The sequence below is a fragment of the Alosa sapidissima genome, chromosome 7, assembly GCF_018492685.1.
Source record: "Alosa sapidissima isolate fAloSap1 chromosome 7, fAloSap1.pri, whole genome shotgun sequence".
Lineage (NCBI taxonomy): Eukaryota > Metazoa > Chordata > Actinopteri > Clupeiformes > Clupeidae > Alosa > Alosa sapidissima.
The window spans coordinates 30965093-30988637 of record NC_055963.1 but is presented as its reverse complement, the minus strand read 5'-3'; the positions used below and the strand labels follow the sequence as shown (position 1 = coordinate 30988637).

The window sequence follows — 23545 nt, the reverse complement described above, 5'->3', positions numbered from 1 at the left end:
TATACAGACAGACAGGGGTTCTAATTTTACCTCACGCCTTTTTGGAGAGGTTTTAAAGCAGTTAGGTGTTGCACATCAACGGAGCAGTGCTTATCACGCTCAAAGTCAGGGGGCCTTAGAGCGCTGGCACCAGACCTTGAAAGCACTGTTGCGGGCCTATTGTACAGAGTTAAACAGGGATTGGGAGGAGGGTCTTCCATGGCTCCTTTTAGCAGCTCGTGAGGTCACGCAAGCCAGCACAGGGTTTAGTCCCAATGACCTGGTATTTGGCCACCAGGTGCGTGGACCCTTAGCAGTGCTGCAAAGCAACTTGGAAAATACGGAGCCACCGTCAAATCTTATCGACTACATTAGTGGGTTCCGCCGGAAGTTGTTTTTAGCGGGAAGAATGGCCGGTGAGAACCTTGCTAAAGCCCAGAGGAAAATGAAGACCTGGTTTGATCAGAAAACGGTGCAAAGACACTTTAGTCCAGGGGATAAGGTGCTCGCTTTGTTGCCTATCCCAGGTTCTCCGTTCCTCGCAAAGTTCTCTGGCCCTTACTCTGTGGTGAAGCAGGTGTCGGAGTTGAATTATCTGGTTTCCACCCCAGATCGGAAACGATCTACTCAACTCTGTCACATCAATTTGTTGAAGCCTTATTTTTGTCGGTCTTCTGTGGTGGGGGAGGGAGTAGATACTGGGGTGAGGCCAGTAGGAGTATCGGCAGTCAGTGGGAAAGTTCATTCAATCACTTCTGGTATGGTGGCAGCATATACACAGGAGGATGTGAATGCGCCTGATGACGGTGTGTTTCAACCCCGGCTTAGGAACTCTGAGAAGTTGGCAGAGTTGGAGTCTTCTCTTGGCCACTTGTCAGAGGAGAGATTTGCACAGGTGAAGCAGTTGATTACTGATTTCCCTTTGTTATTCTCAGATACGCCCACACGCACACACTGGATTGAGCACGATATTGAGGTAGGTGATGCTTGCCCTATACGACAGCGTTATTATCGGGTCTCTCTGGACAAAGCTAGTTTTATGGAGTCTGAGGTTAAGTATTTACTGGATAATGGGTTAGCGAGGCCATCTAGTTCAAGCTGGGCCTCACCATGTCTCTTGGTTTCCAAACCAGATAATACTTATAGATTTTGTACAGACTATAGGAAATTAAACAGCATTACCAAGCCTGACTCTTTTCCACTGCCCCGGATGGAAGACTGCATCGACCGTGTTGGGGCGGCGAGGTTTGTGAGTAAATTCGATCTACTGAAGGGGTATTATCAGGTTCCTATGTCTGCACGTGCTCAGGAAGTCTCTTCATTTATTACTCCATTTGGGCTATACTCATATAATGTTATGAGTTTTGGTCTTCGAAATGCGCCCGCAACCTTCCAGCGGTTGATGAATAAAGTTGTTGCCGGTTTGGAAGGGTGTGCGGTTTATTTGGACGATGTGGTTTGTTATAGCGATATGTGGGAAGACCACGTAGTACACATCCGTGCCTTATTTCAAAGGTTGGCTGACGCCCATTTAACCATAAACTTGGCCAAGTGTGAGGTTGCAAGGGCCACTGTTAGTTATCTGGGGAAGGTGGTGGGACAGGGACAAGTACAACTAGTCCGGGCTAAAGTGCAAGCCATTGACTATTTTCCACCCCCTACTTCCAAGAAGGAGCTGATGAGGTTTCTTGGAATGGTGGGGTACTATAGAAACTTCTGTCCGAACTTTTCTACAGTTGTGGCTCCACTAACTAACTTGTTGAAGGGTAAGACTACGTTCGAGTGGTCTTCGGTCTGCCAGAAGGCATTTGATAATGTCAAACTTTTGTTGAGCACGGCACCGGTCCTGGCGGCTCCGCGACTGAATACTCCTTTTCAGATTCAAGTGGATGCCAGCCAGGTCGGTGCTGGGGCAGTTCTATTACAGACAGATGACCAAGGGGTGGAGCGACCTGTGTCATATTTCTCTCGCAAATTTAACAAACACCAGGTCAATTATTCAACCATAGAAAAAGAGGCTTTAGCTTTGATTTGGGCTCTTCAATTTTTTGATGTTTATGTGGGAGGGGGTGTTGTTCCAGTTGTGGTCTATTCTGATCATAATCCCCTGACTTTTTTACATTCCTTGCAGAGTCCTAGTCAACGCTTGATGCGGTGGGTATTGTTCCTACAGCCCTACAACCTGGAGATTAGGCATATTCGGGGGGTTGACAATGTGTTGGCCGACACATTGTCTCGTGCCCCGTGTGAGTGATACAGCTGTAACTTGTCTGTCCTCTGTTATGTTCTTTCCTACACATGGTAGTGCATTTCCTAGTGGCAGAGTACTGGTGAGGGGTTATGTGGTTATACAGAGGATCTCTTTGAGGGTCCTCTGTCTTTATGGGGGGAGGTGTTATGATACTGTTGGTCTGTTTGTTTGCCTGTCTCTCTTTCTATGTGTTGCAGGGCGGAGTCAGTGCACAGGTGTTGCTAGTCAGCTGATCAGGGATCCAGCTATAAAGAGGCTACCTGGCTGGGTTCGGGGTTCCCCTTCTCTCCAGGAGAATCTGCGTTGCTTTTATTTTGAGAATGCATTTTACATTGTACCCTGACTTACATTACATCTTTATTTTTCCACCATCTTATGGACACTGACTGTAGTTTACGTTTGCCCTACATTATTACTTTAATAAACATTTGTTAACGGTTATCTACGTGTGGTCTCATATGTTAAGATCACCACAAACGAGCCTGGTGGTCTTAACACAAGCCTTAAGCAGTTAGTATTACGTCAATAATATCACACTTGAAGAAGACATTTCTGTTTTATTCGCAGAATTACATAATTTCTTTGAGCTGGTGAAGTAACATATGCGCTGTTTAACAAGTTCTGCATGTAATATAGTTTTCCGTGCCACTGTGTAGCAGTGCTACTGTTAAAGCCTCTGGGTGGGGGGTACAGTATCCTGACAAATGATAAACTTGCTGTATTCTATTGGCTGAACTTCTAGGATGTTCTTCAGGCAAAGTTCAGTAGCAGTAGTTCAGTTCAGCAGTCTAACTTACTAGCACTAATTATAAGGGATGCACGATATATCGGTGGCCGATATATTATTGGTCAATAAGTGAAGAAATGAAAATATTATTATCGTTCCGATAACAGAACTCAAGCCGATAATTTGCTCTAATTTCCCGACTAGGCGTACATTAAGGCCCGTCTGGCTACACTGAGCTACTTGAGCTTGGTTGGCTATACTTCTTCCTCAAAATAATGTCAGCGGTGTGGATGTATTTCACCATTCTAACAAGATCTGTGGATCTGCATTGAATCTGTGCATCCCAAAATCCTCTTGTGAATGATCCTCCGTTTAACTTTAGCAGAGCAAAGCTCAGCCTACTTAGAGTCGTCTTGTGCTGGTGTGTTTGCACTTTACCACGCTAGTCGGGAAAACAAATAAACAAACTCTTTGTTGGGATGAGTAGATAAGTAGGCCTAGTTCTAAGTTGTATTTTAGTATTACATTTGCATTTCGTTAGGTAAAATTACTGCAATTAAATAATGCTTATTAAATGCTGTCCCCAATTCACTTTTCACAATTTTTTTTCAAGAGTAATATTATCGGTTATCATATCGGTATCGGCCACAACAAACCAATAAATATCGGTTATCGTTATCGCCCCTAAAATTCCATATTGGTGCAACTCTACTAATTTTAGCCTTGTACACTGCCAGCATGTTAACCTGTAGAGCAGGTGTTCTTGGTAAGGCCTGGTAAGTCACAGAGAATCACCACACATAGCTTGCCTACTCTGTAGCCAAAAGCCAATTTCCTCCTCTTCTTAAAGGGAATGGAAAACTTCACCATAACTTAATTATGTTACAAAATGCTAAACAATTAGCCTGACGAGCCAGACCCATTAAAATGTAGGGTCTGGACACTCACCGTTCGCAGTGCTCAGTCCGAGGGGCGGGATAATCGGTTGTCTCTTCCCTCTGCACGCAATAGGACAGCGCTATGAGTCACATGCGTTTTCCCACCAGCGGAGCTATGGCTAGTTCAAACTTTTGCCAACTTAAAAAAAAAGCTTAACTCGTGTCACACTGTTCGCTAACAGCAACATCCATCTTCTTTGTTTTCAAGTAGCAGGGAATTTGAGCCAAACCGTTGCAACTCTGCCATCAATCTTTATATTAAGCACGCCTAATGTCTCTATACACGATTTGATTGGCCTGATAGAAGTTTAATTTTTCCAGCTCACAAGCCAACGAAGAGTTGCTAGACTAGCCCTGGCAACAAATGTAATTTGCTGCCGCTAGGGTGCGTCTAGATTTCTAGGCTACTAAAACATGAAATTAATCTAAGAATAATTATACTTGGTTTTAAACTAAAAGCATTCAGGAACTGAGACTACTCAAACTTCTCATTTGTCAGCAAAAGCGACTACTAAAACTTTTCATCTAACTTCAATGGGAAATTCCAAAATAATAAGGAAGTAAAAAAGCAAACTACAGATAAAAAAGTAACTGACCACACTCACAGATTAATCCTTAATAGAATACGTAGATATATACCCTGTAGTATCACAGAGAAAATCCCAAGTCACTGTTATGGACGTGCAAAGAAGAAAAGTGTCTTCTTTGTCATCCAAAAAGCATGGTGAAAAAACAAAACACTGATACACTCAAACAAGATAAAGCTTCCTATAAAAATCCCTTGAACTGATGGCAAAGATATTGTAAATATTTTCTCCAAGGCTATATCATAGAAAGGAAAAAACCCCACCGTAACTTCTGTGACAAGCCAACAAAAATGTAACCATTTCAGCTGGCCATGTTTACCTCCAACTAAACTGAATATCACTTGTGACTCTCCATATCCAAGAACTGCAGCTAAACGGCTACCGCTAACAGACTATGGAGACTCTCCTCCTTCCAAGCGGTCTTCCCCAGTCACATAATGAGGCCACTGTGGCATGGCTCAGTGCCCCCCCCCCCCTCTTTTTCTTCCCTCTCGGGCTGCAGCTGCCTGTGGTCTGCCAAGGGATGCCCTGGCCAGATGTCCGGCTCTAGTCCGGCGCCAGTTTACTCTGCGAGCCCAATGGATTGTGCACGTCGGTCGGGGACTGGAGGCCTGACAACTGGCCAGTACGGAGACGGGAAGGAAGGGAGGGATAGAGGGAGTGGGGTGGGGTAGGTGGACGAAAAAGGATGGACAAAAGGATGGTAATGCAGAGTCAGGAGCCTACAAACACACTCTACAAAGAGACATCTATGAAAGTGAGAGGGAACAACAACAGGAGTAATGGGAAGTTAAGGACAACACATTTTATCACCATCCTCCGGAAACACTGTGTGCAGACAGAATATCAGAGAGAACCATGAGCTTACTATGTGCACAGGGCTTAACTGGACATGTATCAGAGGCTGGAAGCACTGCAACCTCCACTACACCCACCAACTTTGACAACCTAAGAAATTACTCAGTGATTTACTGGAGAATGAAAGAACTGCCTACTCAAGAGGACAGGCTTCCAAGTGTGAATCGGGACCTCATCTGGGGTGCTGATGCAACAGTTGTGTAACTCCAAGCCAAGCCAAATCAAACTCTGAGGAGAAGACATTCCCGGGATGACAGCATTATTGTCTCTCCTGCACACAACCAAACTCCCTTTAATTGAAAACTGTGAAATGTGTTTTTTTCTAACCGACCAGCCTTCAAGTGTTGAAAGTGGGCTTGAAATATAACAATGCCGTGGATAAATTCAAAATTGTGATTTTGATTAAAACTCGTTTAACTGTGTATCCCTAGTGTCTTCACTGTAAGTTGTTCATTAGTGCTTTCCATGTTTCAAACAGCACTTGCTGTCAGTATGATGCTCTCATTATATGAACATGACAATGTTGCTGCTATGTTTACGTTAAAACAGCTAACTTTTCTGCTTTAAATTATGAAACAAAAGGGAGTGAAGGCTGGTATTCATACCCACTCTCTTTCAGAAAATTGTGACTGTCAGAAAACTGTGGCGAACCAGGCTACAGCGTCCGTACCACCTTGGGTGCAGGTGCCCACAGGGACATGTCCCGAATGCACCCTGTCTCTCGCTCCCACTTGCTTCCTGTCACTCTTCACTGTCCTCTATCAATAAAAGACAAAAGGCCCCCAGAAAAATTCTGCGCTCATCATTTCACCTTTGGTCCGCGCATGAACCATTTACGTGATGATGTGGTTAACAGTGAGTAATCTGAAACTCCTGCTTAAAAAAACATTCTGCACACTACCATGCAAATGAGTGTTCTCTGTACTACTGTGGCTGTGACCATAGGTGGGACGTGACTGGAGCCATCCACATTCCTGCATTTATCTCCCTCTCAACTGTATACTTTTAAAACAGTTTGAAAAGTACAGAAAAGTACAGTGTTTGACTAGTACTTACAATGTCAGCACTCTTATCCTCTAGTAATAGTGTAGTAGTAATTCCTAGCTATGCTAATTCCTAGCTATGGTCTCCTCTGCACTGTAGATTGAATGTTATTCTTTTACTGTAAGTTGCTTTCAATAAAAGTGTTTGCTAAATGAATACATGTAAAAAGTAATGTCCTCTTACCGTGGCGGCAATCTTGCCACTTTCCTCCATGATGGCAGAGGAGTACTTGTTGGATGGCATTACTTTGGAGCTGTGCTTTCCTCGTTCCTTTGCTGGTTTGGCAATCTGTGTGGGCAATCAGACAATAATACACATTTAAAATTAAAATGACTAAGACGTTCAACATTGAATAAAACACAACACCGACAGTACAATAAAAGGATAACAGGAAATTCTTGTTCAGCTTTCATTGGAAGTTCCAGATAGATTATATAATATGATCTACAGCCTAAAACTTGATCGCAATCTACACCAAAAGGTGTAAGCCCCATAAAACAGAGCTACTCTGTACTAACATTAGCCCCCTTCAAACTGTCGAGCCAAAGCTGAGCTAGCCAGGTCGTACCGGGCCTAATTACTTTCACACTTTCAGGTGCGGGTGCTAACTGGTGCCACTTGGGTGCTATATTGGTGCTACTGACCCCTGATTTCGAGCCCAACCACTTGGGCCACTTGGGTGGGGTCAACCTGTTGTTGTGTGTGGAGTCGATAAACATTTAATGTCTATGAAAGCACAGCAGTAAGTTTGCCAACACACCGAGTTTAGAGATAGCGGTTACGTCCGTGTTCAAGATGTTTGCCTGTCAGTAGGCTAACTCTGTCTAGAGGTCGCCATGTAGCACAGTAAAAAGTGAACTTATGAGTTAACTAACATAGACAAGCGTCCCACTAAATTACTCCTGCCAGTGTGTTTTATGCTATATATCCATAGTGTGGAATAGTGTGGAGAACTATCGTAAAAGCACCAATTTCCACCCCTTTTGGAAATTCTAAAATAAAGATGTTGTTGTAAAGATGTTTTAATACTTCAAAATAACATTTGATAAATGAACATTTTCCAGTAGCCATAGGTGTGTAGATTTGAACAAAGTCTGGTTTGGTTCTTAGCAGGAGCATCTACTGTCTTCAAAATCCTATTTTCTTTACTGTGCACTCGGAATTTGGTGCTGGGCTGGTGAATGCCCACTCACGCGGCACATCATTGCGAAATCTAAATTCCACTGGAGCTCCAAGCGGATTTGTACACGCAGCCTTACAACACTGTTTACAGCTCTTCAAGTCATGGTAAAATGTCATTTTTGGTACATAGCTCATTTAAATACACGTATGTTGTGTGTGCTTGTGTTTCTTCGCTGTCTTGGTTTTTATAGAAATTAATATAAAGTGACATACACGTAAAAGGGCGGAAATAGGTGACTGACTTCGATAGCATACAGGATAGGATAAAGATACGCAACTTTCTGCTTAAACTATTTGAAAATGGGTGGTATTGGTGACGTTTTCACAAGCGGGGGCGTGTTGAGGTGTAATCCGGAGAGGCTAGCCTGACAGTCTGAACATGGGATATGATCTCCGGGATATGAGGCTTGTAGACCTGGCCAACTATCACCAGGTGGCCCCAAATAATCCTAGCCTGGCCTGGCTCGACGGTCTGAAGGGGGCTATTGAGGTCAAAGGTCTGGCCAGTGCCACTGCAGCTAGTTCTGCAGCATATGAAGAACCACACCAGACCAGACTTGTCAGCATGGCTCTGGGGTGAACACCCACTGGGCAACCCATGGAGGGATTAGAGGTCACGTCATCATGCTCCCTCAGGAGACAAACAGATTTCAATTTAAACCTTTAATTTCTGACCTTTGCCAAACTAATTTACAAGCGTAAAGGAAAGACAATAGCCAGGTGAGCATGGGGGTCAACCTTTCATCATGGCCTGCTGCAGTTACGATACCATCTCATTACTCAAAGCTACAGAAAGTCAACTATAAAATGGTTTTACCAAGTCATACTTGGTGATTACATTGAAATATTAATAGATATGGTTGAAGACATTAACCAAAACAATGCTTTAAAAAGATAGATGAGACACTGTTGCTGCAATTCATTAAGGTATGTGTAACCTGGACAATAAACCAAACCAAGGTTGTAACTGATCAGGTTCAGTGCATGTGTTTTCAAATTTCAGCTTAAGAAAAAATATATAGTTGCAGGAGTGCAGTTATTGGAAGTTTCACTCTAAGCTCTGCCCTAAGTAGAGAAACTCCAGACACTCCCGTGCTCCACAGTCACCAGAAACAATCTGAGTAAAGATTAAATTCCATAGGAGCAAAGACACGTCAGACAAAACACAGCAAAGCAGAGCTAAGTTAACCCATCCCGCACTAATGGGCTCCATCGCCCGAGGGAGTTATGTTGACACAAGAAGTTATGGCCAATTGTGTGTGACTGAAAAGCCCCCCTCGTGTCTTTCCTGAGCTGCCTTCTCCATCTTAAGAGGCTGAACCCAGTGACCGCGGTACACTCGAACCCCATTAACACCACACTGCTGCCGCAGGAGGCAGAGCAGCCAGATGCATCCTGACAATTATGGCAACCCTCACTGACAAAACGATACAGTAGTCACACTCATGCATGCATACAGTCCAATAACACACACACACACACACACACACACACAAACATATGCAGGTTTGGACACATACCTTACACACAGACACACACACACACACACACACGCACACACACACACACACACAAATCCAACCACTGCATGTGGAGAAACCCATTGAGAGAACAAAGCGTGTAGTTTTCCTCTGACCTGATGAATGTGTGTGAGTATGAATGCACCTGCTTTTACCCAAAGTGTGCGCCTATAGCCAAAGCTCTGCACCATTGTTAAGACAGGAGGGCTGGTGAGGCTGAGAAGGAAGAGCACAATAGGAGGCCACATCAAAGTTCTGCCTGAGTGTTGGGAGGGATAAAGCCGGGGCCAGGGAGTTTGCCCTGAAGGACATGTTCATAGGGAGGGGTCACCTGCCATTTTGCCACACTGGGGATCTCAAGGGGTTGAAAGGGTACCTGAACCTGATCAAATGCATTACATAGCTGAAATTAAACACGTGTATTATAACGTGTATTATAAAAAGAAACACACCTGTAATGGTCATGGTAAATAACATGTAGAATAACAGATTGTGTTGAATAATTTTAATACTATGAATCAAAGCCTTAAGGGATATTCCATCTTCCGTGGTTTCACGTATGGTCAGCACGCAGCGCCCACGTCATTACACAACTTTCTACACCTCATTTTGTAAAAAAAAAAAAAAAAAAAGATCAAGGGCTACGTTAGACACACACACACATACACACAATACACTAGCGCGCACTCACACATGTTTAGGAGATATATCCAAAATTATATTGATACAAAACAGTGTCCAAAATGATATTGATACAAACCAGTGTCCACGTGTAGGCTAACCATGGGTTATCGTTTGACAAAGAGCCTTGGCTTTGTCAAAAGCGACACATTCCTCGGAGAGGCCCAAGAACGAACCCGCACGCAAAGACGCAACGTCGAGAGCTAATTGTCGCATTACTCACTGCAGTTCATTGATCCCCATAAATCCTGATTGCCTCCCATTACTCCCATTCTCAGTAAAAGGAAAACTATCACGGACTACACTTCACTGTGGTATTCGGTGGTCTTAAACTGGCTATGCATTGCCAGAGACGAATGGCTTGTCAAGTGAGGGAAAGTTTCATAGGGAAGAGAATAAATCTAGGCTAGCTCCTGTGACGTTACCTTTATCTGTAGCAAGTGATTGCTTGTGATACACCAAATAGTCCGAACTGTAGGCTACTTGCACACTTTCAGTTGATTTTGATATAACTTTTTATCTGGCGACTGCCAGGTGAATCGCAGACATCTTTGCATAATTTGGTCAATAATGTCAAATGACGAACATCAGCTTTTACAAAGTAGCAATTAAAGTTTTGTTTTTGGGCATGCGCTTGCTTGCACAGAAAACTTGCACGCTATTTTGTAACCGAAGTTGTACGAGCGCAGGCTTTGAGCACGCTTCACTCAGGTTCAAGTTCGTGGACACAACCTTAAATAAGGTTATAATTTCAAGTACAATTAAATTCCATATATACTTCATTCTTGCAACCTTTTAGCAAAAATAAGCATCTTCGTGACCAGAAAAAATCTCAAAAATGAAACTTCCAATTATACAGCAGCAGAAACATCTGGATAACGTCTTCCAAAGGCATGTCCAGACAACGCTGAGAGTTTAATTGTTTAACACTAAACTAATCCTTTGTTGAGACAGAAATTATCGATCTACATTCGCAAAGTGAAAACGGTTTACGTCGAAAGTTATAGTCAAGTTTGGTGAATCCCTTTCCTTACCTTACATAATCTTCAGAGTCCACCTTAATGCATTATGCAGAATTAATTACGGGTTTCTTAAAAATGCACCAGTTATAAAAAGAGCAATACTTTGCCTTCATCTAACTAGGTTGCAAAAGCGAAAGTTGGTTGTTTGTAAAACCTTTAACTCAGGTATAGCCTACTGTTCCTTGGGTTGCCCGCAGCCATGCTGGTTCAACTCTCAACGAATACGCACAGCGTGTACAGTAGAAGCTGGTCAAGGCAACCCGGAGTTCGAAGAATTTACCTGTTGCTGCAGTCTTCGTCTGATTTTGAAAAAAGTTTTAAGATTGATTGATCCCTCCTGGTGTTGAGCAGTTGCCAAGGTGTCACGGCTTGTCACTATCCACTTATCCTTTCTTCCGTGCGCTTTTTGTACCTCGAGGGTGAGGAGGCTATGTAAATGGGTATCAAGATTCTTTACGAAGTCCGCTCTCTGCCTCACTTGTCAGGCGTGACTTTTCCCGGGTAATACTGTCTCGACTCTCGAATCGTACTTTCAGAATAAAAACTGGATTTACCTTGAAAGAAAATAAAGTCTGGGAATAATCATGTTCCCCTGATTTCTGTATACGAAATGGTCTTTCTAACATTATTATTGGACACACTTCTCATTTTACTAACATTTTGCATTTACCATTATTAGACCAAAAGAAGTCCACCTGTTGATAAAAAAACACCACATTATTTCATAATAGATAGATAGATAGATAGATAGATACTTTATTGATCCCCAGGGGAAATTCAAGATATGTGAGATCAAAATGCAAACATAAACCCTGTGGAAAGGAACACAGTGTAGCCTACAGTAGCCTACACACATCAGTGATTTAAACAAATGTGAACTTTAACCTATCTTTGATTATACACCAGGAGACAGGACGGAAACTATGGAATAAAAAGAGGCATTTGTCTTGTGTAGCCTAGTATAAAGGCACATGCTGATAATTTAAATACATGTTTGTCTACCTTGATTTTTCTTATGGTTTCTCAGACTCATACTAGGCTATTTCACCCAGAACCAATGATGCATAACACTAATCACACATTAATGATCAACTGTGGTTTGAGTAGTACTGGAAAAAAATGTTGAAAAAAACATTTTGTTGATTTGTTTGCTGTTGTATGGCAAAACTGGTTACACCTGCATTGACTTGACACATATGTATTATGCTGGACTAGGCCTACAACAGAAGTATTTTGTTATGTTGTGAAGTTACAGTTAAAAATAGCCCTCTGCCCCAGCATGTGTGGTGAGTAGAAAGTGGTCACCATTGTTATGTTGCTGTCACAAACTAATCAATAACGCAGGCCTAACTGCATTATAACTTGCCCAACAAATTGTTTATAGCAGACTATGCATTAATTGCACATGGACCTTAATTATTTATTCATTATGCTACTGGAATCTGCAGATATCCCTTCCTTTTTCCGTCTTCACTCATGGAAGATTCTGAAGACTGAACAACACCATTTATATACATGGCACCACATGGACCAACATTACCAAATTTGATGTAAGGGGCACAGCAAAGGAAGGTAGGATTATATAAGCTATGGACCCTTTCAAGAGAGTTCCATTATCAGCATCATAGTTGGCCCCACAAGACTTCCTTTTTAACATTCCATATGTTATCTTAATGCAGAGGAAGTAGATTGGGGCCCAAATAGAACGTTCAAGCATTGTTTTTGTTTTTATTGTTGAAAGGGTCTATAACATTGCACTTCTATGCTAGCTGAAAGGAGTTTGTAATTATATATTGTTTAACACTTTTGTTCAACGCTACTTGCATAACATTATAACAAAAAATAGATTATCAACTGGCAGAAATATAGCCTTGTACAAGACACACATGATGACCCTGCAAGGGGACATGGATTCGAACATCTAATGAATATTAATTTAGGTTACTTTCAGTTCACAATAGCCTACCCTTACACTTTATACAAAACTGTTTGTTTAACATGTTATGTAGCCTACTCATTCCCTGATGATGGGGCGAATGAACAGATTAAGAAAAATAGCTGCACTCTGTGTTGAAAGTGCGAAAGCCAAACCAGAGGATACAATTGTTACGGGACCGCCGTACACCGGAAATCAGTCGTCAGATGTTGGATGATACTGTACTGTGATACTGTGTGGATGAAAGAATGTTGCCGTTACAGTTTACAAAAGATCCTTTGACAGAAGCGGTGACTACTGACTTTCAGAATTTGAACAAATTTAGTGAGCAGGTAAATTAATATGATTTCTCTAAGAGCTTTACTGAGATGTGGGACTGTCTGAGGCAGAGCAGTAGCTAATCTAAGTGATATTTCGGTAACGTTAGCCAGCGTTAGGTGTTTACTAGCGATTTGGAACATACAATGACTTGTCATAAAGCCTAGACACTAGAGGCTATTCAGTAAATATTAACACTGCACTGTGTTCTTACTTGACAGACGGACCGACCTAGGCTACTTTAATATCTTCCTATAGTTCACACACACACACTATCACACGCTTCATATGCGGCACTGTACCACTTGCCATTTCAATAGCATGGATAAATGCAGTGGTTGTAAAGTCCTTTGCATTAGAAGGGTTGTAACTCGCTTATCAATGAATATGCGTTTATGCAGACTATTGGGTTATCTGAGATAGCGACACTTGAGTAGTAGGCTATGCAGATGTCACATGTCTTGTGTCACAAGATGCATCTCGTTAAAGCACTTTCGTACGATATTGACAGACGTGAAGACATTGGTTGGGGCTGCAAATTGAAGTTAATCCCTTTCACCCATAGCAGTTGTTAATGGATCTCTTGGCCATCATATGATGATGTTAGGCTACTCTCACAAGGGCTCAAATGTCATGCTATTTGACGCCATAGAATCTTCCCACTCAGCGTGAGGCGAAATGCTTGTTAATGACAGTGGCGTCGTCCATCTCATTAACATGTAAAATAGATTACCTTTGGAGATATTGAGTAGACGCAGACTTAATTGTAATATAGTTGTGGTGTGGCGCTTAACTTATGTAAGTGGACCTTGTAAAACATGTATGTCTGTGCAACAAACCGTATCCTGGTACTGCACTCCACACTCCAACCAAATCCACACACACAAAAAAAAAGAATCTCAGTTAGAGCTAGTTAGCCTGTGTTGTGTTTGGGTATGGGTGTTGCACACATATGGCTGTTCATCTGTTTTAGCACGTTCCTACTGTGTCTGCTGGTGTCCAGAGGCGGACAGAGTACACAGCTTCATTACTTGAGTAAAAGTACAGATACCCTTTGCTAAATTTTACTCAAGTACAAGTAAAAGTACAACAGTCAGATGTCTACTTAAGTAAAAGTACTGAAGTACTTGTTTTTAAAAGTACTTGAGTATCAAGAGTACAAGAGTAGCCTACATTTTTTAAATATTGCATTACTACTGCCACAGTGCTTACATTTATGTACAGAAACGTCCTACATGGAGTTATGAAAAATGTTAATGTTAATACCTTGGAGAATGTAAAAGGAATTGAAAGTAAAATCAAGTCATTTTTATCTTTTTACCATGTTGCCAGGGATGGGCAGTCTATTAGCAGTTCTAATACATGTATATAAAATACGTATTTCAAATACAAAATACTATTTTGTAATTGAAACACTTAAAGCGAAAACTATCATTAACTTGTTCAGAAAATTGAAATAGTCTGGCGAGGTGGGGCCACAGGTTGGCACATTCCCGGGATGGACCTGCTGCGTCTTCATCCATTGTTTCGTCCATGGTTTCGTCTCTTATTTAAATCTGACCATGGAATTGACTTTGGCGGAAAGCTGAAGGTGATTGCTGATAGGCTGTCCCAATCAGTGGCGCCTGCACAATCCAATCATGTTTGAGAGGGAAACAACAAATTGAGGGTTTCCGAGATTTTTCTTTTTTCCTTTTTTTTAGAAGAAGTACTTCTCAAATGTACTTGAGTAAAGTCATGAGTACTCCCCCAAAATGATACTCGCGTAAAGTACAGATCCCTCAAAATTGTACTCAAGTACTGTACTCAAGTAAATGTACTCCATTACTGTCCGGCTCTGCTGGTGTCATTTTAAACCTCGGACCATCAAATTAAACAGGTTTTGATGAGGAGCTGTTCGAGCTGTTTGGTTTTGTCTTTGCATTTAAGGCCACAAGGTTTTTAATTTCAGGCAAAAATGCTAAAAAAAACAACAACATTCCAAGGATTAGACAGTAGGCACTGAAGTTCCATTTCCCCTTTCTCTACAGCAATTTGCCAGCCTGACAGAAATCTTATACCAGTTTCTACTGGAGCCAAAGGAGGTAAACCACAGACTAAGCTATGCATGATTTTATAAGTTGTTGCTGATAAGATGTAGCCTGAAAAGGCTTGTTTGTTACCCACTGAGCTATGTTTTGTCTTAGGGATGCAACGATTGTGAAATTTTGGGCTGATGTTGATACTGATGTATGAAATAACAATGTGTCTGATAACTAATATCGATTATTTTTTTGTTTGCTTAGTTTTTGTTGTTAAATTTATCCTTTAGTAGAGTGGAAATGAAAATATTTATAAAAAATGTAACCATTTTCAAGTCTTTTAGGCCTTCATAATACCATCTCAATGTCCTGGTCTCCACATAACACATCATTTCCTCAGTGCAGAATTGATGACACATGATAGATAAACACCAGCCACTGCCATCAGTAAAAGCCATTTGCTGATAGCTGACATCAGTCAACAAGACTGATATATCGGTGCATCTTTAGTTTTTTTCTTCTAATTGAGTGCTGTGAACTTAAATTTTTGGGAATGGCAAAACAGATGTTTACAATTTAATTCTATAAACTATTTTTTAGTGTGGTGGGCTTTCCCTCAAAAGAACACACCAACATTTTAGGAAATTAGCTTATTCGCCATCTCCCCCAGGGTTAGATAAGATGATACATACCCTTCTTGTCTCTGAGCGTGCAGTTACTCCCCCACTGTTAGCCTAGCCCAAGTTCAAAGTATACATGCTTAACAAATTGCTGTGTCTCATTTTTACATAGGTGTTTGTACATGTTATGTATACAAGTCACAACATGTAAATAGGAAAATCTTGGAGTTTTTTTTGTCTCTTTTGGAAGCTGTTAACTAGTTGGTTCTGACCACCTCAATGAACTATGCTAAGTTAGGCATGGTGGGCAACAGTGGGTGCGTCAGACTGCGTTACTGCATGCACAGAGACAAGAAGGGCATGTAGCATCTTATCTAGCACAACAAAAAAGTAGTTTATACAGTTAAATGGTTTAAACATCTGTTTTGCCATCCCCCTCAAAATATTGGCGTGTTTCTTTGAGTGTTGAAGTGATTTATGGCTTATTTGCTTGTCATATCCTAAAAGTGCAAATCCTCTTCTCACAGAGGATTCAGTCAAATTCAAGCCAAGTTTTAACACACACACACACACACACACACACACACACACACACACACACACACACACACACACACACACACACACACACACACACACACACACTGTTCTGGCCATAATTTTTCTTTTTTTTCTAAAATGGGAAACAGACAGACAAGTTTCTCACACAGCTGAATAAGTTTGCTGGGGAAAATGGCATGAGTGCTGGTCCTCTGAGGAGTTTGATGAAGAGTGTGCTCCTCCTTCCTCATGGTAAGGACAAGAGCCATTCTCTCCTGAGACAGCAGACAGACTGATACCGTCTTTCAAATAGTCATACAGTATGTTTGTCCAGAGGAGTGGTCAGGATACCCCCCAGTGGGAGAGGCCTATTGTTTTAGTTTCTTTTTCTTTTTTGTAACTAGGTGCTCTGAAAAAAAATCTTACTGCTGAACAAGTAAAAGAAGACCTCCTTAATCTTGGTATGGGATAAATTTAGTAATTATTTTGATATATTTGTGTTGGTTTGTGCCATTCAATCTAATGTATGCCTTGTGTTTGATTTTCCCTGGTTGTAGGAGTCGATGAAGATAAGGCTGTGCATTTCTCAAATCAGGTACATCACAGGAATCTTTCACATTTGGCTATGAAAGTAGGTAGTGTTGCTTTGGTGGCTGACCTCTTTACAAATTTAGAAAACACATTAAAACATTTTACTTTTTTTGGCACATGTACCTTTTGCAGTGGAAAGTCCACTATGCTGTGCTCTCCCGAGTGGCTGTAGGACAGACTTTGATGGTCAACCAGCTGGTGGACATGGAGTGGAAATTTGGTGGTTAGTATAAAGGCCTCTGCACATAGGCGCCGACATGAGTGACGCACACTCCGCTTTCAATGTTTGATTGGATTCGATTGTTCCCAATACAACCCCGCACACCACCGCCAAGCCCTTTCGCCTCATAGATTACAATTCAGTTACATTTTTGTCAGCGTCACTCAATAAAATCCATTGCTTATCGAATGCTCATAAGCTGACAGTTTTGACGCTGGTGTTATGTGGGCAAGGGACAGAAAGTGTCTGCACACTTATATCGATGGCTATGTGCGGGGGCCTTAAATCAACATCTCATTTGCTTAACATATAAAAACCACATGGAGATTCCAGCTGTGTGCCCTGACATGGTGCACTATGAGTGTGGTGAATGATGCCTGCATTTTGTCTGCAGTAACTGTAGGGACCAGTGAGATTCAGAAGACTGGGAACATCTTTCTACAGGTAAGGACATAAAATTGCATGATGTTCTGATTCTGTCTGTGGGCTTTTTACACATTATTCATAATTGAAATGGGGATCTGTCAGTCTATGTAGTGTTAGTGCTAAGTGATGGGTCTATACATGTCCATCTAGGCAACTAACAGGCTTTTTTATGTGAAGAAAGTATGAATGCCCAGACATAGTGGTCGATTTTCTTTTTTTTTTTTCAGGTATAGTGATGAAAGACATCAAAAAGCCAAAGACACAGTTGACAGGCTGTTAGACTTAGATTAGCAGTGTCATGCTACTGTAGTTGTTTCTGCAGCTGTTTCATTTATCGCCACAATGACATACAAGTCATCCATGCGTTTGCCTTTGGTGTCCTTTTGCTGTGCAGAGCTACTGTGTGGTAGAGTGTGTCTCAGTCTCAATTGCTCCCACCCCACACACTGATTTGTTTTCTTTTCTCATTCCATCAATGTCCTCTTTAACAGTCTGTTTCGTAGCAGACTTGGAAAATTCCCACTCACTTAAGGCACTTACTTAAAATATTTGGCTGACAATTGATTTTTAAACCAGCACTCTCTGACTTAAAAACGACCATGTTCTCTGTGACGTTTTTCTCCTTGTCCATTCTCAGCTCAAGCTTATCATCAGAAAAGGGAACTCCACAGAAAACATCTACATGGGTGTGTCCTCTTTTTATTCGTCCACTTTTAATACACTTTAATTGTTTATTATACGGCTCTTCACAATGCAAGTAGAACGCTCCATTGATTTAAATGGGATTTCCCAAAGTTCTACCGGTCATTATGTAAGGGATAATGTATAGAACGCCGGTCATTATTGGGAAAATAAGTCCCGACAGGGCGAACCGGACCCCGACGCGCAGCGGAGGGGTCTTGTTCCGCCCTGAAGGGACTTATTTTCACAGTAATGACCGGCGTCCTATACATTATCCCGCTTATTACACGGCTACTTGCCAAAACGAAATAATAAACTCCCCACGATATGACTTTAGCCTACATAACCTAGCCTATTTGTTACCGTTCATCGTGGCATTTGCTGAGAAACAAATAGTTCGCAACAACACATGCTGCTGAACTTGAATCAAACATTCTTTAGAACACAACTGATCAACCGTCTGCTTTCACGTTTCAATGAAGTTCCAGTCCTTGCGTAGTGATATGAAAGACGTATCAGAAGCACAAAACCCGTTGCCATTGACAGCGGTAATTATATGTTTGCAGCAGTAATTACATGAATTTATTTACCGCTAGAACTTTGGGAAATCCCATTCAAGTCAATGGAGCGTTCTACTAGCATTGTGAAGAGCCGTATAATAATTTCATCTAAGGACCTCTAAATAATGGCCGCTGCCAGCGGCAACGGATTTTCATTCAAAAGTGAAGGCAGACGGTTGATCAGCTGTGTTCTAAAGAACGTTTGATTCAAGTTCAGCGTGTGTTGCGAACTATTTGTTTCTCAGCAAAAGCCATAACGAAACGGTAACAAATAAATGTAAAGAGACATATCGTGGAGTTTATTTCTTCATTTTGGCAAGTAGCCATATAATAAGCGGGATAATGTATAGAACACCAGTCATTATAGGGAAAATAAGTGCCTTCAGGGCGAAGCAAGACCCCTCCACTGGCGTGTTGGGGTCCAGTTCGCCCTGTCGGGACTTATTTTCCCAATAGTGACCGGCGTTCTATACATTATCCCTTACATATTGATCATTACTGACCACTGTTTTGGTCACTGGAGGTATTCTTCATGTTGCTTCATCCTTTTTGTGTTTTACAGAGCTGACACTACCACAGTTCTATAACTTTCTCCATGAAATGGAGCGAGCAAAGGCTGCTATGGACTGTTTCAGCTGAGCTGCAGTGTCGGCCTGGGGCTCAGCACACCTCTGTATCCGCATCTTGCCCTTGTGTGTGTGTGTGTGTGTGTGTGTGTGTGTGTGTGTGTGTGTGTGTGTGTGTGTGTGTGTGTGTGTGTGTGTGTGTGTGTGTGTGTGTGTGTCGTTACCCAGCCTACACCACATATTAACTTCTGATTATTTTTTCATGTTTGTAAAGCAACTGGTCCTCATGTAAGTAATGATGTGTTATATGAGAAACATTCTCTGATTGTACATTAACTTTCAATAAATAAATATTTCCAATATGCCTTGTAAACTTTAGTTCAGTGAATGGCTGAAGGAATAAAATGGTACCTGCTCTAGGCCTAGCTTGGGAACTAGACGGACCTTGGAGCTCATTGTTTCTGCCCAGGCAGATCCATCTGGACACAACTGTATTTAGAAACTTTGTTTACAAGAAAGCTATCTGTATAGTACTTGGGGAAGAATTGGGTAAGAGTTTAATGTTCAATTTTATAACTATATAAATAACTGGTAGGCTTCAGGGTGGTGTTAGCCCGGCTACTCCAGGCCCTTTTTTCTTTAAAAAATTGTTGTTGCTTTTTTGTGATCAACTGTTTATTGAGTTTATTGTGTTATATGAAATTTGCCCGATTTACATTTTTTTCTCTTAAAAATATTGTTAATTTATTCTGACTATCATGAGGCTCCATGACTGTCAACAGAGGGCATCTGAACACATAAAACAAATGTTGATCATTTTCATAACAATTTGGGTGTTTTATTTAACTTTAATACACCCATGTGTATTCCTGATAAAAAAAATGAGAAAATTCCGGTGAGAAAATGGTCGGTGTATAAAATTGAGTCCAGGCGCATACCTATTGATCAGATCACCCTCTTGGCTTCTATGCCAGCCCCCACTGGAACCTTTCCCCAATAGTATCTTCCCCTTTCTGACTTGCATGAGCTCAGGGGGGTATTCCAAGTATGTGGTTTAGTGGTCAATGGGGCCTGTAGGCCATAAATAGCAAATGGAATTTCACAACTGATAATATCCAATATACCTCAAGTTGATACAAAGGTCTATCACAACATTAGATTATAATGCATTTGTTACTATGGATTGATAACAAGTTATAATGCAGCCACTATTTTTGACCTGGAACACAAAACTGGTAAACATGAAACGAACACAACAGGAGTGATAACATAGATAGGGAGATAAGGATTTCATTAGACGGTGACTGATTGTGTACCACCTGCAGATGAATGCTTTCCAGCACGCTTTAGTTCAACCAGCATTACAGGTACTTAGAATTGAAAGATTGGGAAATGAGTCGTGCGGAGGGATGACTAAAACCGAGAACCCCTTATTATGTACAGCTCTGTGATCCAGTGGAAGTTCTGCAACACTGCTATATGAAGATAGCATTATGTAGATAAAAATGTAATTATGTAGAATGAATTACTGGAAAATGGACATGAATCATTAAACATTATGGCAAATACAATAGGCCAACTTTTTCCCTTTTATATGCACTATGGATGGTAATGATGTGAAGCAGTTGGCCCACAGAGTTTGTTATCATGTTCCATGGAACTGAGGGCTCAAGAATAGGAAGTCATATATAATGAAGATAACAGTACGTATGGCTTTCCCCTGTCATCCAGATCAGCCAACTTTTATGCTCATACATCATCAGAAAAAAAGTCCCTCAAAAGCCACTGACCACCTGGTGTGTGTGTGTGTGTGCGTGTGCGTGTGCGTGTGTGTGTGCGTGTGTATAAGTGTAAAATAAGAAAGAATTGAATCCACGAGAAACCAGATTATTGTTCACAGAGGTTATTCAAGTAGAACAAGGCAATTGATTTCGACAGAAGATGAAAATAAATTGTAAATTAGTGTAGCGGTTTTTCTGATTATGCAGAGGATATGGCTGTTGATAAATTGTACCATGTGAAATCACATGATACATCTTGTGTTTTAGTATCAGTGTAATTATGAGTAGTAGAGTGTAACATGACATTTAGCAGTATGAAAAGCACCAGAGTGGATGAATTATTCTTGCATGTGTGTTTTTCAGCTCCGTGTATGGCAGACTCTTGCCCCAGTCCTGTATCTGCTTTATTGATGGTATCTGTGCCACTTGTCCCCCAACTACATTTGTAAATATGTCAGAATCCACCATAATTAACATGTTTGTCTCCCTATTCCTGAGGGCATGCATTTCTTGTGTGTGTGTGTGTGTGTGTGTGTGTGTGTGTGTGTGTGTGTGTGTGTGTGTGTGTGTGTGTGTGTGTGTGCGTGTGTGTGTGCGCTAGTTTCTCTTCAAAGCCTGCTGTGAATTAAGTCAGACTTCAGTAGTGAGCGAGCAAATATTTGTCCCAGGTGCTGTACCCTCCTTCTTGTTTTCTCCCTCCTCAAGAATGCATAACACAAAAGAGAAAGGCACAGACGGAAGACAGCCAGAGAAATTGACAGACGCAGACAGACAGACAACAGCCAGATCAAGTAGACAATACTGTCCTTTTGAAAGGCCTGAATGAGACAACGGCGGCCAGGGAGGGGACTCATTAAGAAGGCAACAAAAGAGGTGGGAGCTCCAAAAACAAACATTCCATCATGCCGTTAATGCCCCCCCCCCCCCCTACACCACATCTAGAGAGAACATCTGCGTTGACTTGGGCTGGGTTGGACCGGACAACTCGTCTCTCTACCACTGCTAGAAGCAGGCGTGCCTGTGCTCGCCCCCTCTGTAAAGGTAACAGTGGCAGCTCCGGGACCCCCCACCCCCGAGGCAGAGAGAGTGCCTCTCCCTGAGGCTGACAAGATTAGGACTGACAGACCGATGGGCCTGCCTCCTACCGAGCCTCTCATCTCTGGGTTTTTTTTTTACTACAAAGCACAAATCCTAACAGAACATGACAGTTATAGAACCATGTGCAACAGCTCCCTTATGATTCACAGCTTGTCTGATATATCTAATAGTACATCTACTCCTGTGAGCTGTGGCTTTGTAGATTTATGTGTATTGCTTAGGCGTTTATCCAAAATGTTGTTCTCAAAACGGCACGTCAGCCCAGCACAGCCTCCCTAAACCAAGACAGTCAAACTATTATATATGCTCTCAGTGTGATTGTGATCCTACTAAAACTGATTTGACTGAAGACAAGTTCTTTATTGTTGGTATTTGTCCACCTCCACAGACAAAGCCACTACCACACCACTCTCACCACCGCCATGTTTCTTCTTCTATTAACCGGCATCTGGTCTGTCCATGTTGTCCGAAAGCAGAAGTAGGTTTTGTGCAATCATTCATTTACCCTGTTGCCCCCCACCTCCCTACCACCACCCTCATACATTATCACCCCCGCCAAAAAACCCTCACCACCCCACCCTCTAGAGCAAACCCAAACATGTGAAACCTGTCCAAATTGAGAGAGCTCATGGTGGTCTCTCCTTCAGTAAGGAGCATCTTTCTGCAGCCATGCTGCCACCCCAGTGTGGACTGAGACAGCAGGACGCCGGAGGGGGGAGCCATGGCAACCATACGGACTAGGCTTGTCTCCGTGGTCACCAGGGAAACATGCGAGCTGAGCCTGCCGTGTGCGATGCTATAGGTTAACACGTTCCTCGGCTGCCATTCCGCCCGCGGTGTGAGAGGGTGGTGTTTACGTGCTGTGTTCTCTCCACACCATGGGAATCCAGAGAACATGATCTGAGTGGCACTGCCCCAGGCCTCACCGGACAGTTGGCCTCCCACTCAAACTGAAACTGGGGGGAAAGAAAAAGGCATGCAGTACGCAGGAAAGGGGCCACCAGAAGCAGCAGAGATGTGGAAATCTGTTGCGTGAGAGTGTGACAGTGAGAGATGGACGGGATGTGTGAGAATTCATGAATACAGCATGTGAATTTTGGAACAACATCAAGTGTATTTGCAGAGAGTGCTCACAAATTAAAAATGCATATAAATACTGTATGCTATGTACATATGAGAGACCAGGAGGGGAGAGAACATGTGTCTTGAATGTCTGTGGTGTGAGAATGTTTGCTCTCTTTTCTCTTTTCTTTGGCCTTGCCGCTCCACGAGATAACTACTTCCCTCCTTTCTGTCTCAACAGCGCAGTTTCAGACAGGAAGTCAAGTCAGCACCCTTTAGTTTCCCTCTTACAAACGATGTTGTCTGTCCAGTCCACAGCTCTTTTGTTACCTGGCT

General features: G+C 42.0%; 2 protein-coding genes across 6 annotated transcripts in view; one reads left to right on the top strand and one right to left on the bottom strand.

The window, feature by feature from the left end:
- The window catches only part of dnmt3bb.1 (DNA (cytosine-5-)-methyltransferase 3 beta, duplicate b.1), a 65386-nt gene extending 54111 nt beyond the window's left edge, over positions 1-11275 (bottom strand). For 2 of the 4 annotated variants that reach the window (XM_042099410.1, XM_042099414.1), the window contains exons 1-2: positions 11070-11275; positions 6568-6672 (exon numbers count right to left, since the gene is read on the bottom strand). In XM_042099410.1, coding sequence (XP_041955344.1) covers positions 6568-6627 — 60 coding nt within the window. In that variant the 5' untranslated portion in view covers positions 6628-6672; positions 11070-11275. Of the gene's footprint in view, positions 1-6567; positions 6673-9990; positions 10087-10801; positions 10824-11069 lie in introns of those variants that run through there. The other 2 variants (XM_042099413.1, XM_042099412.1) reach the window with 2 other exon arrangements.
- Positions 11276-12893: 1618 nt separating this feature from the next.
- commd7 (COMM domain containing 7) lies at positions 12894-19641 on the top strand. Of its 2 annotated transcripts, XR_006033020.1 has the most exons (10): positions 12894-13057; positions 15074-15127; positions 16374-16476; positions 16629-16685; positions 16782-16819; positions 16948-17038; positions 17430-17479; positions 18099-18147; positions 19265-19393; positions 19448-19641. XR_006033020.1 is itself a non-coding variant. In XM_042099247.1 (9 exons), the coding sequence occupies exons 1-9, from the start codon at positions 12974-12976 to the stop codon at positions 19339-19341; spliced, it is 603 nt and encodes a 200-aa protein (XP_041955181.1). In that variant the 5' UTR covers positions 12895-12973; the 3' UTR covers positions 19342-19641. The 2 variants fall into 2 exon arrangements, 1 of the variants encoding a protein (XP_041955181.1); XM_042099247.1 differs by having other exon boundaries at positions 12895-13057; positions 19265-19641.
- The last annotated feature ends 3904 nt before the right edge of the window (positions 19642-23545 follow it).

Coding starts and splice junctions, on each gene's coding strand:
- commd7 (XM_042099247.1), top strand. CDS start 12,974: ATGTTGCCGTTACAGTTTACAAAAGATCCTTTGACAGAAGCGGTGACT. Junction 16,686..16,781: donor AGAAGACCTCCTTAATCTTG/GTATGGGATAAA, acceptor CCCTGGTTGTAG/GAGTCGATGAAGATAAGGCT. Junction 17,480..18,098: donor CTGGGAACATCTTTCTACAG/GTAAGGACATAA, acceptor GTCCATTCTCAG/CTCAAGCTTATCATCAGAAA.